Source organism: Carcharhinus amblyrhynchos, chromosome 10 (assembly GCF_965287045.1).
Source record: "Carcharhinus amblyrhynchos chromosome 10, sCarAmb.v2.hapA, whole genome shotgun sequence".
NCBI classification, from domain to species: domain Eukaryota; kingdom Metazoa; phylum Chordata; class Chondrichthyes; order Carcharhiniformes; family Carcharhinidae; genus Carcharhinus; species Carcharhinus amblyrhynchos.
The window spans coordinates 67,605,992-67,620,235 of record NC_137333.1 but is presented as its reverse complement, the minus strand read 5'-3'; the positions used below and the strand labels follow the sequence as shown (position 1 = coordinate 67,620,235).

At 40.3% G+C, this 14,244-nt stretch overlaps 2 protein-coding genes across 8 annotated transcripts in view; one reads left to right on the top strand and one right to left on the bottom strand.

Moving 5' to 3' along the window:
• Positions 1 to 14,244, bottom strand: part of kbtbd3 (kelch repeat and BTB (POZ) domain containing 3) — a 151,062-nt gene that overhangs the window by 106,165 nt on the left and 30,653 nt on the right. The gene's annotated exons all lie outside the window — the stretch shown is intronic.
• sln (sarcolipin) lies at positions 1,379 to 4,903 on the top strand. The gene is made up of 2 exons (XM_080197910.1): positions 1,379 to 1,494; positions 3,644 to 4,903. The coding sequence occupies exon 2, from the start codon at positions 3,775 to 3,777 to the stop codon at positions 3,868 to 3,870; it is 96 nt and encodes a 31-aa protein (XP_080054036.1). The 5' UTR covers positions 1,379 to 1,494; positions 3,644 to 3,774; the 3' UTR covers positions 3,871 to 4,903.

Sequence of the window (14,244 nt, the reverse complement as noted above, 5' to 3'; positions counted from 1 at the left end):
CAAACTCCACACTGACAGTGACCCAAGCCGGGAATTGATACCAGGTCTCTGGCACTGTGAAGCAGCAGTGCTAACCATTGTGCTACCGTGCTGCCCCAAGCCGTGCTCGAACAGGGACTTGGACCATGGACCCTCAGATTAGAAGCTCTACCGACTGAACTATCCAGGCTTCTACCATTTGCCATGATGGGATTCAAACTTGGGTCCCCAGCGGATTACCCTAGGTCTCTGGAATACTCTGACAATACCACTGCACCACCATCTCCTCAAGTGGACAGGCATGGAGCATAGACCATAATACCACCCCAAAAGGGAGAAGAGTTGTATCTGAAATATTGGGGTTCTAACTAGTAAAGTCACTCATGGCAATTTGAGAACAGGTTCTCTGCTCAATCAACAGTTTCAAGGTGTCTGGATTAGGAAGTTAAAGAAAAAGAGCAAACCCATTCATGAAAATTGATCAGAGGAAAAAAATCTTATTTTGACATTTATATTGGCCATGATTTTCCACCCACATTTGCAATGGATGTAAATGGCGGTATGGGTGCAAAATCTCACAAGGCCCAAAATTAGATTCTTACTAGCAAGATCTCAAGATTTAAACGTCCCCGGCTCCTGCCAGTGACATACCACAGTTCACAACCAGAAAGATCAGGAACCACATTTAAATATATTTCCATATCATTAGCAGGATTCCTCACTGCATTGATTTCCCCCCATATTCAGATTGTGAACCAGATGAAGGAAACCCACTGTAAATACAGCTCCCAGGGAGGAGGGATAGGAGGCATTGCCCTGTCACAGCCCCTTGGCATTGCACCCAGCATGCCAGGTGTGGCTTCCTCTGGTGAACTTCAAATCAGGGAATCCCTGTGTGCATATGGGGGTTCCCTGTGTGTGGGGAGGGGGGGGGTGATCTTTGTTTTTATTTTTATTATTATTAGATTGGAGGACCTGGTCTACCGGGGTGTGGGACCCACTTTCAGCATTCTTTGTCAAAGTGCTGGAAAATATGGCGGGAAAAACTACAGTGCAACTGGCAGACTGCACATGGCTTTTCTCGCCTGAGCCAACACTTTGGAGCAAAAAAACAGAAAATTTCGCCCACTGTTTGTGTATGTACGTAAATGGAAAGTTTATTTGAATTTAAATAATTGCATTGCTTTTTCCTATTATTTTTTCCATTGTGAAAGTATATTATCTTTGCAGTTCAGATTCTTTAAGGTTAGATAATAACAAGCATTTTAATTAAATGTCACTCAGAGAAGCCACCAATCCTTTGGGCCCATCCTCTCAGTGACATGCTATACATGTGACATCATTGCTTTTATTGCCAAAAATGTCGTGCTGTCCTCCCTCTTGGACTACTTTAGATCCTGTTCAGAGACTTGCTGCCCAGACGGCACTTGAAGATAGGCAGTGAATGAGGCAGAGCTATCTCCTCAGATCTGGAGAGGCATTCATTGCCACAACATTTAGATAATTACTCCACAGGTAAAGTATAAAGCTGCATGTTAATGAAATAATATGGCAAGTAACAGCTGTTGCTTTTTACAGACTTTGTAAATCTTTCCAAGTTCTAGACTTTTTCAAACCTTTTAATAATGAACTAAACACTATCTGAATGAATTCAACTAAAACCAAAACTTCAACTGATGTCGCATTTAGTGGAAGGAATTTGATTATGAGGGCGAGCATTTTTAAAATGAGATGTGTGAACTTCCCATCTTTCTTATTTTTAAGATATTTATTTTCCAAGAGCAAACAAAAACATTAGGAGTTTAACATGAACATTAACTAATATAATATGAGGATGTATAAGTGTTAATTTATTCTATTTTAGATGTATAATTCTTTTCCTGTTATTGTATTATTTTCAGTCATTTGAAATGTTATCAACAAAACATCGCATTACGTTCTCTCTATAATTGATATTTATCCTTTCAGGACTGCCAAACCATTTCACACTAAACTTTTTTAGTTTGCTATTAAAATATTGTGACCATATGTTTTATTTCAATAAGCATCTCTAATTCTCTTTTATAATACTCATGAAACGAAAGAGAAAATTGGTTTTGCAAGTAACTTAAACTAGAATATTTTTGGATTTCATAAACAGCTAAGAGGTCAAATACTCGATGTAGCTCTGAAATGATTAAATGCATTCCAGATCAAAATAAAGTGTAAAGCTTCTTGATGTCAGTGAATTACAAAAATATTTAATATTTTAAATGCAATTGGCCTAATGGAACCATTTTTTTCACATCTCAATATCACATTTAAAGACAAATTTGAGATTTTGTGTCGGGGAGATGCAATCCAATTTAGTTTCTTGAAATCAAATGAAAGTTATCTGTAAGCAGTAAGCACATAAACAGTCCAAAGCAGATTAAATAACTACTGCTCTTAAAATTATGTAGTATAGTTACTTTCCCCTACTTAATTTCCTAGCCATCTTACAAAGAATCTTGAATATTTAAAATAAACTATCCAGTGATACTGGTGAAGAGGTTTCTAGTTAGAGCTAGATATGAGTGTTAAAACTCGATGAAATTTTAGACCAGGGCTGGTCAAATATTTCAATATCCCTTGCCTTGTCATATGTTATCTCATATGTTGAGAGCTGTGGTGCTAATTCCAAGCATAAATCAAACTTATTTTTAACCTGATAATATAACATTTCACAGTTGCAGAACACACTTCATAAGTACGTAGAATAAACTAGCCAAAGTTGGTTATAGTTATGTTGTTTTGTCTGGTTGTTTTGAAAAATACTTCAGTTGCAACAAGCATGTTTTCAGTTTGAGATGTTAAATTAATCTCTCAATAGAATGAATACAACTATTAATGAAGAAAGTCAGTTTAATCTCTTGAAACTTCTGCACCATCCTTACTTAGGCAGCAGTTGCCAAATATTGTACTCAGATTACAGACGAATATAAACATATTTATTGCACAACTGTTAAACTCATTTCATTGCTGGCTAATTCCCATCTTTAGTAAAGTTACATTATACACTTTTCAAAATATGTTTTTGTGCTATCCAAGGTTAATGTTGGGGAAATCAAATTTTTTATTTACTATTTTGCTAACTTAATACTGGTATTGAACAGCCCAGAGGTATAACATGAAGCAAAGCAATGGTTCCTGCACAGTGTAGACTTTATTGCATCCTAGCAATGTTTGGTGATTCCAAACATTGGTTTTGAAAATCAACCTGAACTATGATTTTGTTTTCATTTCTTTTACATTTCTGATTCGTAAAGCTGCTGAGTATGATGTTCAGTTCATTGCAAGCCATGGATAGTTTCCTGCTGCGGCCCCACGTACACTGGGGGATGTCCAAGGTCATTTCAGTTAAACTCCTTGGAATCAACTAAGAAATGTGAGACTACCATCTCATAGTCTGGGTTGGACTTGAATTGAGGCGTCAGGAATGAAAGGAACGCATAGTGACACACTATACCCACCAACTACAATGCACGATTTGAACTTAAGAAGAAATGATACTGAACAGGACAAAATGTGTTTTAAATGCTATTTAATTCCTTTCCAATGTGTTAAATGATGAAAGCAGTTTGGACAGTTCTATGCAAAACAACATCTAAACTAACAGGAAGGATCTGTGTAATCTTTATTTCAGACAACCTAAAGGTTTGTGGAGTGCATTGGAGTGCAGTTCAGCCTGCTGTTCTTCTGAAGTGCTGGCTCATCTAAAGTGATCTATTTCTGTGGAACTGGTTGTGTCATCCTGCTCCTCAACACTCTATAACCATGGATAGATCCACACAAGAGCTCTTCTTGAACTTTATGGTGGTTTTGATGACTGTGCTACTTATGTGGCTTCTTGTTAAATCCTATCAGGAGTGAGAGACTGTCCTCGATGTAAAACTAGCTCTTACAATAAATTGGGCCAGTCTGTCGTGGCTCCTGTTGTTCTTTTGCTTGGTCTCTAAGGAAGCTATTTAGTGGCTAGTGGGTGCATGCAGATGATTTAACTGTGCAATCGTTGCTTGGATTCCGGTTCTTTGCACATCACATCTTTTGTCAGATGCTCTATTTTTATCCTCTGTAGTGTATCTGAAAGGGCATGTGTCATCCCTTTCATAGTTTGGGGATATGAACATGATGAGTGAAATTGCCTGCAAAGAACAAAGTTACTTCGAAGTATTAACCTTATAATGCAGGATTCAGCCAGAGTGATTAGGAGCAATGGGCTACAACCCAGTAGGTCCTGACCATCCTTACACTTGCATGAGACAACAAGGTAGCAACGATGCTACCCATCAAGGATGCCATCATATTTTCAAGCAGGCTTATAAAACAAATCAAACCAAAAATAAATAAACAACACGTTTCTACTGAATTATCTCTCTTCTCTACCATACTCTGTAATCTTGGTGTTGGTGAACACTATGATTTTGGCCCTTCACCCAAGTCTCTCAATTTCAAATACAGGAATACAGGATGACACATGCCCTTTTAATACACACATAATGAATGACCTGTTTTAATATTTGCAGTAAGATAAGATTGCATAGGTGGTTTTGCTTTACAAATTGCATCTGCCACTGATGTTTCAAAGAAAGATTTGATTAAAGTGGTCAACGCAACAGAATATAGAAGGACCACTAAATTCATATTGTTCCAGTCAACTCTGTATAATGAATAGCTTTTGACCTTCCTATTCTTTATCATGCCCGCACTCAAAATGAATGATCATCGATTATCTTCACGATAGATGTGTCCAATAATATTGTTTGAGATACAAAACCATGTGTAAAATGTACTGTCTCGATCAAACAAGTGTCCCTGTATTGATCCTTAGCCTCAAATGTATTTTCAGCAGGCTAAAGGTTCCCTCATGTACCATTTTATTGTAATTAAATATATATCCAAGCTATTTCATCTTTCTCAGGTTACTTTGATCACTGCCACATGAGAACTACCCACACCAGCATCTATACACAGTACAACTACTTACACCTAAAATAAACTTTTCCAGTCCCACCAGTTTTGAGGAGGACAGAAGTAATAAATTTAGAGTGAGGCTTAAAAGTGAGATTCCCGCCAGCGTAAAAATAAATCAGAATTGACTCATTGCCACTTACATGGCGGGATGATGGCAGGGCAGCCTTCCCGCTGATCCATATTAGGAATGTCATTTGTGTGCATTAGCAGGTCATGAATACTGATTAAAAACATAACTCACGGGAATCACGTTCCCCTCCCAATGATTTGCCAAACCAGCAGGAAATTAAATTGATCTAAATCATGACCGGATGTAAGTGGCGTGCAGCCGTTCACCCTTAATTCACATATCCACATGGACCAAGAGGACATCCCCTGCCAGTGCCCCTATGGTCACTACTACCCTCAGTTATTTTGCCAGCAAGTTCCAGGTATTCACAGGGGACCGATGCAGCATCTCTCAGTCCTTGACAGCATAAATGAATGAAGAATGTAACTGACGTCCTTTACAGTAAGACTCATCATTATGTAATGTTCACACAGGATTAAACTATCCAGGTTGCTAGATTCCTGGGTTTCACCACCATCTAAGGCATCGCTAGATTGCAGGGTGCAATTAAATGCACACATGTGACTTTGAGAACTCCAAAGCAGCAGCCATTAACAGTAAAGGATTCCATTCATTAAACATTCAACTGGTGCATATCCATCAGGAGCCCATCATATGTGTTTATGACAGGTGCCTCAGATATTGGAAGAGTTGTGTGTAGACAGGACTGGCTACTTAGTGATAAGAGCTATCTACTGAAGCGATAACTCATGATACCTGTGCAACATCCTCAAAATGTCTCGGAGGAAAGATACAATGTGGTGCACAGTTCTAAAAGATCCATCATGCGGGTGGCACAGTGGTTAGCACTGCTGCTTCACAGCGCCAGGGACCCAGATTCGATTCCTGGCTTGGCTCACTGTCTGTGTGGAGTTTACATGTTTTCCCTGTGTTTGTGTGGGTTTCCTCTGGGTGCTCCGGTTTCCTCCTACAGTCTGAAAGACATGCTGGTTAGGTGCATTGACCCGTACAGGCACCGAAGTGTGGTGACTAGGGGAATTTCGCCGTAACTTCATTGCAATATTAATGTAAGCCTTACTTGTGACTAATAAATAAACTTTACTTTCACACTGAGCAGACAGTTAGCATCTTGAAGATGCATTTCTGACGCTTGAAGTACTCAGGTGGAGCTCCAGCCTACCGCTGTGTCCTGGTAGTTCCCTGAAATTCACAGCAGAAGTGGAGGCAGCCTGTTCACTGCAATGCCCAGTTGTCTTTGTTACTTTGACGGGTGTTTCCTGGAGGATTGAGGCCTAAAAGACCCCAGCTTGCTTTGAATCTCAAGCTGCAAGGCAGGTGCAGCATCAATGCCCTTTGCACGTGAAGATGATTGAGCCACAAGTAGAGAATATTGGAACCAGCTGAACATTCACAGAGTCATCTGAGTGGATAGCCCCAGGGTGTCCAGCTGCTGGTCATCCTCATTGTGGATTCCCCAGGGCCCCTACCTGATTTCTTGAGAAGGGAGGGAGGTCTAGGTGCTAAATCCCTTTCTTGCCTAGTCACTGATAGATCGCACCAATGTCTTTAGTGATCTAGTGCAGGCTTGAGTCCAAATCCAGCAGAACCTGCTAGACCAAGGTCCCCATAGCAGCCACCACCCTTCCCATGGAGATCTCAAGTAATTTGTATGTTGCAGCCATTACATGAGATAAAACACAGATGGATTCCTGCATCCTTCGCTCTAGTCTATTGACTGCCTCCTGCAACATCTCGGGTATTACCATTGACTAGAAACTGAACTGGATTAGCCATGAAAATACTGTTGCTACAGCAACAGGTCAGAGGCCAGGAATCCTGGGGCAGATAACTCACCTCCTGATTCTCCAAAGTCTATCTACCATCTACAAGACACAAGTATGATGGAATACTCTCCAGTTGCTTGGCTGAGTGCAACTCCAACAATGCTCGAGCATCTTGATACCACTCAGGACAAAGCAGCCCCCTTGATTGATACCCATTCAACAAACATTTACTCACTCCACCAACAAACAGTGGCAGCAATATGTACCATCTACGAGATGCACTGCAGGAACTCAGCATGGATCTTAAGACAGCACCTTCCAAACCCAGAACCACAACAATCTAGAAACACAGGCAGCAGATACCTGGGGATATATTTCTTACCAGCTATGATCTTGACTAGTGAATATATTCTCTTGGTTTAATTATAAGTTTATTTATTAGTGTCACAAATATGCTTACATTAACACTGCAATGAAGTTACTGTGAAAATCCCCTAGTCTCAACCATTTATGATCTCCCAGTTATATATGTTCCTTTTGAAATACCACAATTAACTTTAAATCATTTCCCTTATCTACCTAATGTAAAACCAGAAAGTAACATGAAAGATTGGTCAAGTCTGGGAAAAGGAACTTCCAAAGGATTGTAGAATCAATGGAGTGGAAGGTCAAAGGGAAGATCACATTAAGGACAGTTAGACAGCAGCTATGAGATCTTGAAAAAGGTAGTGTGCACTGGAAACAGATTTGTGAACATCTACTGCCTCCCAGGAGAAGCATGTATAATACTTCCCCTAGAGCGCAAGGTAGTGTTTGGTAATGTTGCTTGAATTTTTATAAATTAAAACATCTATGAAGATTATTACAATCAAAAGGGGGTTTAGCTCTGGGTTTACTTGAGCCAAAGTCTTTTTGGAAATATTTGTACAAGTACTGCTAACTGTGTAAAGGTGACCTTGTGTTTGAAGTGTTACTTTCTTTCTTCTTTGTCTTAATAAATGTTTAAATCTAACATTTAAAATTTTAATTGGTGGCCTGAAATTGACTTATGTTGATTTCAGATACCTGCTCATAGTAATACAAATTGCAAACCGTTGTGGCAACTTGTTCAAGGTTTCCCATTGGGATTTAGGCAGCCTGCCACTTACCAGCTGCTATGTCATAACAATGTGAAGTTCATGCTTGTGCTACTTTCCCCAATGCAGCTTCTATTTCTTATGCAAATTAAACACTAACAATGAATGAGTTATGAGTAACCTTCGTACAGCAATGTCAATGAAGATAGGAGTGATACTTATGTAGAAATTAATACAGGTTAGAATGGAGACAGCTGAGTTCTAGATGAATTGCATTCTTCATTGGTGAGGCCGCAGCTGGAGTACTGTGTGCAGTTTTGGGCGCCGCACCTGCGCAAGGATATTTTGGCCCTGGAGGGAGTGCAGAGGAGGTTTACTAGGCTGATACCGGAGTTGAGGGGATTGAGCTATGAGGAGAGGCTGAATAAACTAGGCTTGTACTCGTTAGAGTTTAGAAGAATGAGGGGAGATCTCATTGAGACGTATAAGATGATGAATGGGATGGATAGGATAGAGGTGGAGAGACTCTTCCCGCTCAAAAAAGACAGTAGGACTAGGGGGCACAGCCTCAAGATAAAGGGGAGACGGTTTAGAACGGAGTTGAGGAGGAACTTCTTCACTCAAAGGGTGGTGAATCTCTGGAATTCTCTGCCCGTTGAAGTGGTGGAGGCTGCCTCGCTAAATATTTTTAAGAAGCGGGTTGATGGGTTCTTGATAAGAGAGGGGATTAAGGGTTATGGGGAGAGGGCGGGAAAGTGGAACTGAGCCACAACAGATCAGCCATGATCTTATTGAATGGCGGGGCAGGCTCGAAGGGCTAGATGGCCTACTCCTGCTCCTATTTCTTATGTTCTTATGTTCTTATGTTCATAGGGTGGCATAGAGAAGCAAGACAGTAAAACATCAAATCTGAAGATAACAAAAGTGTGGTAAAAATTTTGGCAGCACTGAGGGTGAAGTACTTGAACAAAGGAACACAGGAATAGAAATAGTCCATTTAGCCACTCAAGTCACTCAATGTGATCATGACTGGTCTGTGACCTAATTCCATGTACTTGTCTTTGCCCCATATTAGGCTAACAAAAATGTATCAATCTCAGTTGTAAAATTAACAACGGCTCTACCATCCTCCACATGAAGAACTGTTTTCTAATTTCATTCCTGAAAGGTTTGGCTCTAATTCTTCAAATATACCCCATACCCACAGACTCACCAATCAGATGAAATCATTTCTTATAGTATATCTTATCTGTTTCCCTCAATATCTTGAAAACTTCAATCAAATCAACTTCTAAATTCCAGGTAATACACCCCTGATTTGTTTATTCTTTTCTTGCAGCTTAACCTTTGGAGTCCTGGTATCTCAAATAAATCTAGGCTGCACTCTCTCCCAGGCCAATATATTCTTCTTAAGGTGTATTATCCATAACTGCTTGAGTATTCCAGGTGTCGTCTCACCGGAGGGCTTTGTATGATTAAAGTATGACTTCTACCATCTTCTACTCTCTGTCTCCTGCAGTTACGCCAATATCTTAATCAGGTTGATAATTTGCCTTCAATTCCATGAGCTTCAATTTCAGCTAGAAGGACTGCATCAAATACTTTCTGGAATTCCATATAAATAACACCCAGGACATTCCCTGTCCATGATTTTAGATACACCATGAAAAAATTCAATCTGATTCATTAGGCATGATCTACTTTTTATAAGCCCATGCTTTCTCTGATCAGCTGAACCAAATATTAGGGTGCTCCGCTACCTGTTCCTTAATTACAGATCCTAGCAATTTCCTGATAAAGGTTAGGTTAATTGGTCACCTTCCGTGCCTGCTGGACACCGCAGGACTGGGTGCATTATTGACCCCTTAGATCACATTTTGATTTGATGTTTTAAGTTTCCTTTCCAATTCGTCTTTTGTTTCAGACGGTTCCCTTCCTTTTGGGAGCTGCCCATTTTCATTTGTCTCCTCGTTAATTTGATTTAGTTTATTTCGTTGGCCAAAATGATTGATAAGTTAATTGGTCTGTAATTACATAAGAACATAAGAAATAGGAGCAGGAGTTGGCCATCTAGCCCCTTGAGCCTGCCCCGCCATTCAATAAGATCATGGCTAATCTGGAGTGAATCAGTTCCACTTTCCTGCTTTCTCCCCATAACCCTTAATTCCCTTGTCTATCAGAAATCTATCTAACCGTGACTTAAATATATTCAACGGGGTAGCCTCCACCACTTCAATGGGCAGAATATTCCAGAGATTCACCACACTTTGAGTGAAGAAGTTCCTCCTCGACTCTGTTCTAAACTGCGCCCCCCTCCCCACTTATTTTAATGCTGTGCCCTTAGTTCTGCTATCCTTTCTAAGTGGGAAGAATCTCTCTACCTCTACCCTATCTAGCCCCTTCATTATCTTGTAAGTCTCTATAAGATCCCCCTCAGCCTTCTAAACTCTAACGAGTACAGACCCAGTCTATTCAATCTCTCTTCATAAGCTAACCCCCTCATCTCCGGTATCAGCCTGGTGAACCTTCTCTGTACTCCCTCCAAGGCCAATATATCCTTTTGCAAATACGGGGCCCAAAACTGCACATAGTACTCCAGTTGCGGCCTCACCAGTGCCCTGTACAGTTGCAGAAAGACCTCCCTGCTTTTATATTCTATCCCCCTCGCTATAAAGGCCAGCATCCCATTTGCCTTCTTGATCACCTGGCTTCCCTCTCTCACCTTTCTTAAATAGCAGTAACATGCATAATTTTCCAATTTAAAGGCAGGTTTCCTGAATTCAGAGAACTTTGAAAATATTAGGGACCTGCAACAATCCCACCTATCCCTTTTAAACGCTGGGATGAGAAGCGCCCGGTGTTGGTAATTAGTTGCATTTCTCCATTACAGTTATCTTGTTGATGTTAATCTCGTTGAATTCCTGTCCCTGACCCATTGTTTTTTGGGGGCTAGTCTTTTCCTCTCCTGTAAATACTGATACAAAGTAATTATTCAATATTTATTTATCTTAATTGACAATACCATTGTTATCAGTTTTCAAGAGGCTGAAATTGTTCCTAACAACCCTATGCAACTGTGAAAGGTTTTTGCTAATTTTAATGGTGGTGAGCGTTTACTGTGAAAATAGAAAAGAACAATCCTGGTTGTTTTCTTCTTGACATGCCTGTTGTGGAGCTGATAATTAGCTCATTGTTGAACAGAATCCAGGTTGAGTGTGGTTGAAATATAAATTGTGGTAGTGTGGCCCCTTTAAGGGGTGATCCTTCAAGGGCCATGTGACCAGACCAAAGCCAATATAGCGTGCAAAGCTGGGCCAATTGGGAGTGAGGGTGAGCAGTTCCTGAGCTGGAATGCTCCAGTTGGAGTCAGGGCATTGTTAGGAGTAGATTTGTATTGTTGAATCCTCTGTGTATATAGTTCTTCTTATTCATAAACCCTTTAGTTAATGGTTTGCCACATTGAGTTTTGTTACAGAAACATTGCTTGACTTATGCCCTCATTAAATTGGGGTGCTGAAACTTTCTGCTGGAATCAAATTATTTACTGGATCAATATTACTGGAAGATTTTTACAAAGTTTTATTTGTTTGATGTATGTTACTGAGCAGTATTGTTACTTTTAATTACTCCTTACCATTTCTCCAAGTTTTTCAACATGCTGGGTCAAGTGTTGCAGTTGTTTCATCTGGTAGCACACCTCCTCATAAACATTAGCAGGTAACTGGTTTCCACCAGGGTGTGAATGTAGGGAGGTCTCTGTTGAAGAATCAATGCTATACATGGATGAGCAGCTACTTGTTGGTATAGCTATTTCCTCACATATACATTCTGCATCAGGTAGAGTATCTGAACTCCAGAAATTAGATTGAAGATCACATCTCACTTTCTCTACAACATTCTGTGAACTGTGATAAGAAACATCTTCTGTGCTTTGAAACTTTGTCATTTCAGAATGTTCTTTCTCAATTTGCCTTTCGGTGTTTGGGTAAACAGATGTAATCAAATGCTGAAAGTGGTTCTTGAGTTCAGTCTGTCCGTGTGATTTCCACGTTTGAAAAGGTATTTTACAGCTAGGGTTGATGTGAAGTGCAGGAAAATTTGGAAAAGAAGATAATTTTCTGGTGCTTAATTTTGAGGCTTGCTTCGAGGTGGACCTGCAGCATCGTTTAGCATTGTGGCATTTTACTTGGTTTGACGTTGAGAAGGCATTAGGAGAACAGTGACATTTCCCCATTTTTGAAGGCATTTTCAGGTGGTTTTCCATAAGGGTTAAATTATTCTACTAGTGTGTGAACATTGGAGATGCAGCGAACCAGTCTGAATATTCTGCAAGAAATTAATATAAATGCATACTATCAGCAAAATCTGTCCCTTTCCAAGCTAATTAAAGTGATGCTTAGAACACTTTTGATGAAAACACTTTATATCACAGTGAGATTTATCAGCTATGCTGTACATCATTAGCTAATTCAGAAGTGTTGAACTCTGAATAACATTGTGAAGAACACTGACAACAATCATAGAAAAAGAAATAATTGGAAATAAAAGTAATATTGTCACTGGCATATCACAAGAACAAAACGCACACACATGGCTGAACTGGATGGAGTTGAGAAATTAGCAAAATGTCTGCAAATTTTAAATATCAGAATTCTGCTGACAGGAAACCATTGTTGGTGAATTAATTTCTCACTCACCCAGTGTCTAATCTGGATGGGAAGTGATGGAAAATCGCATGGTACACCAACAAGTATTAAAATCCACTGACAGACTGTCAGCTACTAGTCTTGATATGGTTGGGGTTGGGAGGTCATGGGACAAGGGAGTTTAAGCCCTTCTTATGGGGTCTGCAATATACACAGTTCCTGCAATATACTGAAAGATTGGAGAACTGCTGCTGGACTCCAGTCATTTGGAAATACTTTGCTTTAAAAAGATATCAAGAACAAATTTTGACATGAGATTCCTTTCAATTAAAAATATTGGTTCATAAAATTGCTCTACTTGTAAGTCTTCTATTTTCCAGTTTTTGTAAACTTGAGCTCATCCAAAATTCTGCTGCATGTATCTTAACCTACACCAAGTCCCATTCATCTATCACCCCTGCTGTCCATCATTATCCTTCAATGCCTCAATTTTAAGATTATTTTCCTTACATTCAAATCCTTCATCAATTTCATCCTCCCTCATCGCTATAACTATCTCCTTTCAAAACTTTGTCCCTCCAACTGCACCCTGTTGTGCACAGCCCATTTATTTTGCCCCATCATTGGCAATCATGCTGTCAGGCCTCCAATCCATTAGCTCTGGATAATCAAACCTCTTTGGTTCTACAATTGCCTCATTTAAAGATTTTCAGTTTGCATTTGGTCACCTACCCTAATGTCTACTTTTTGGCCCACACTTTGGCAAATCAGATCACCAGGCTGTACTTCTGCACCCAGCTTACAGACAAAAACTGAAGCGGGAGAATTCATCAAAAAGTCATGCAATGTTGGTCTGAGGAATCAAATAATCTCCTACGGGACTGCTTGGAATCAGTGGATTGGTCAGTTTTAAAAACTCTGCAACCAGCCTGAATGAGTATGCCACTACAGTAACTGACTTCATTAGCAAGTGCGTAGATGACTGTGTGCCAAAGATGCAAATCCGCATGTTCTCCAACAGGAAACCATGGATGAACCGGGGTATCCACTGCTTGCTGAAGTTCAGGTCTGAAAGCCAGATACAATCTAAGGAGATCCATCAAAGATGCCAAAAGACATTACTGGACTAAGCTAGAGTCCCAGCTAGCCACACAGACCCCTGCTGACTATGGCTAGGTCTGCAAGACGTAACAGGCCAAAAGATAAGGCATGAAAAATCGCCGGTTCCAACGCACCCAACCCTGATGAGCTCAATGCATTCTATGCTCATTTTGAGCAAGAGATCAGTGAGAGCATACCCTCCACCCTGGAAGAACCTGTAAATGGGGTCACCACTGCAGATGTCAGAGCAGCTTTTTCAAAGGTCAACCTATGGAAGGTGACTGGCCCAGATGATGTACCCGGATGAGCACTCAGATACTGGGTGGGTCAGCTGGCAGGGGTACTCGCAGACATGTTCAACCTTTTTATAACAATCTGCGGTCCCTATCTGCTTTAAGAAGGTAACTATTATCCCAGTACCTAAGAAAAACCAAGCAGTGTGTCTCAATGACTATCGTCCACTGGCTCTGACGTTCATCATTATAGAGTGCTTTGAAAGGTTAGTCATGGCACGAATCAATTCCAGCCGCCTGGACGATCTGGATCTGCTACAGTTTGCTGCACTGCAACAGATCCAGAGCAGACACCATCTCCCT

What these genes read in the sequence shown, in the direction of transcription:
- sln (XM_080197910.1), top strand. Translation starts at nt 3,775, where the DNA reads ATGGATAGATCCACACAAGAGCTCTTCTTGAACTTTATGGTGGTTTTG.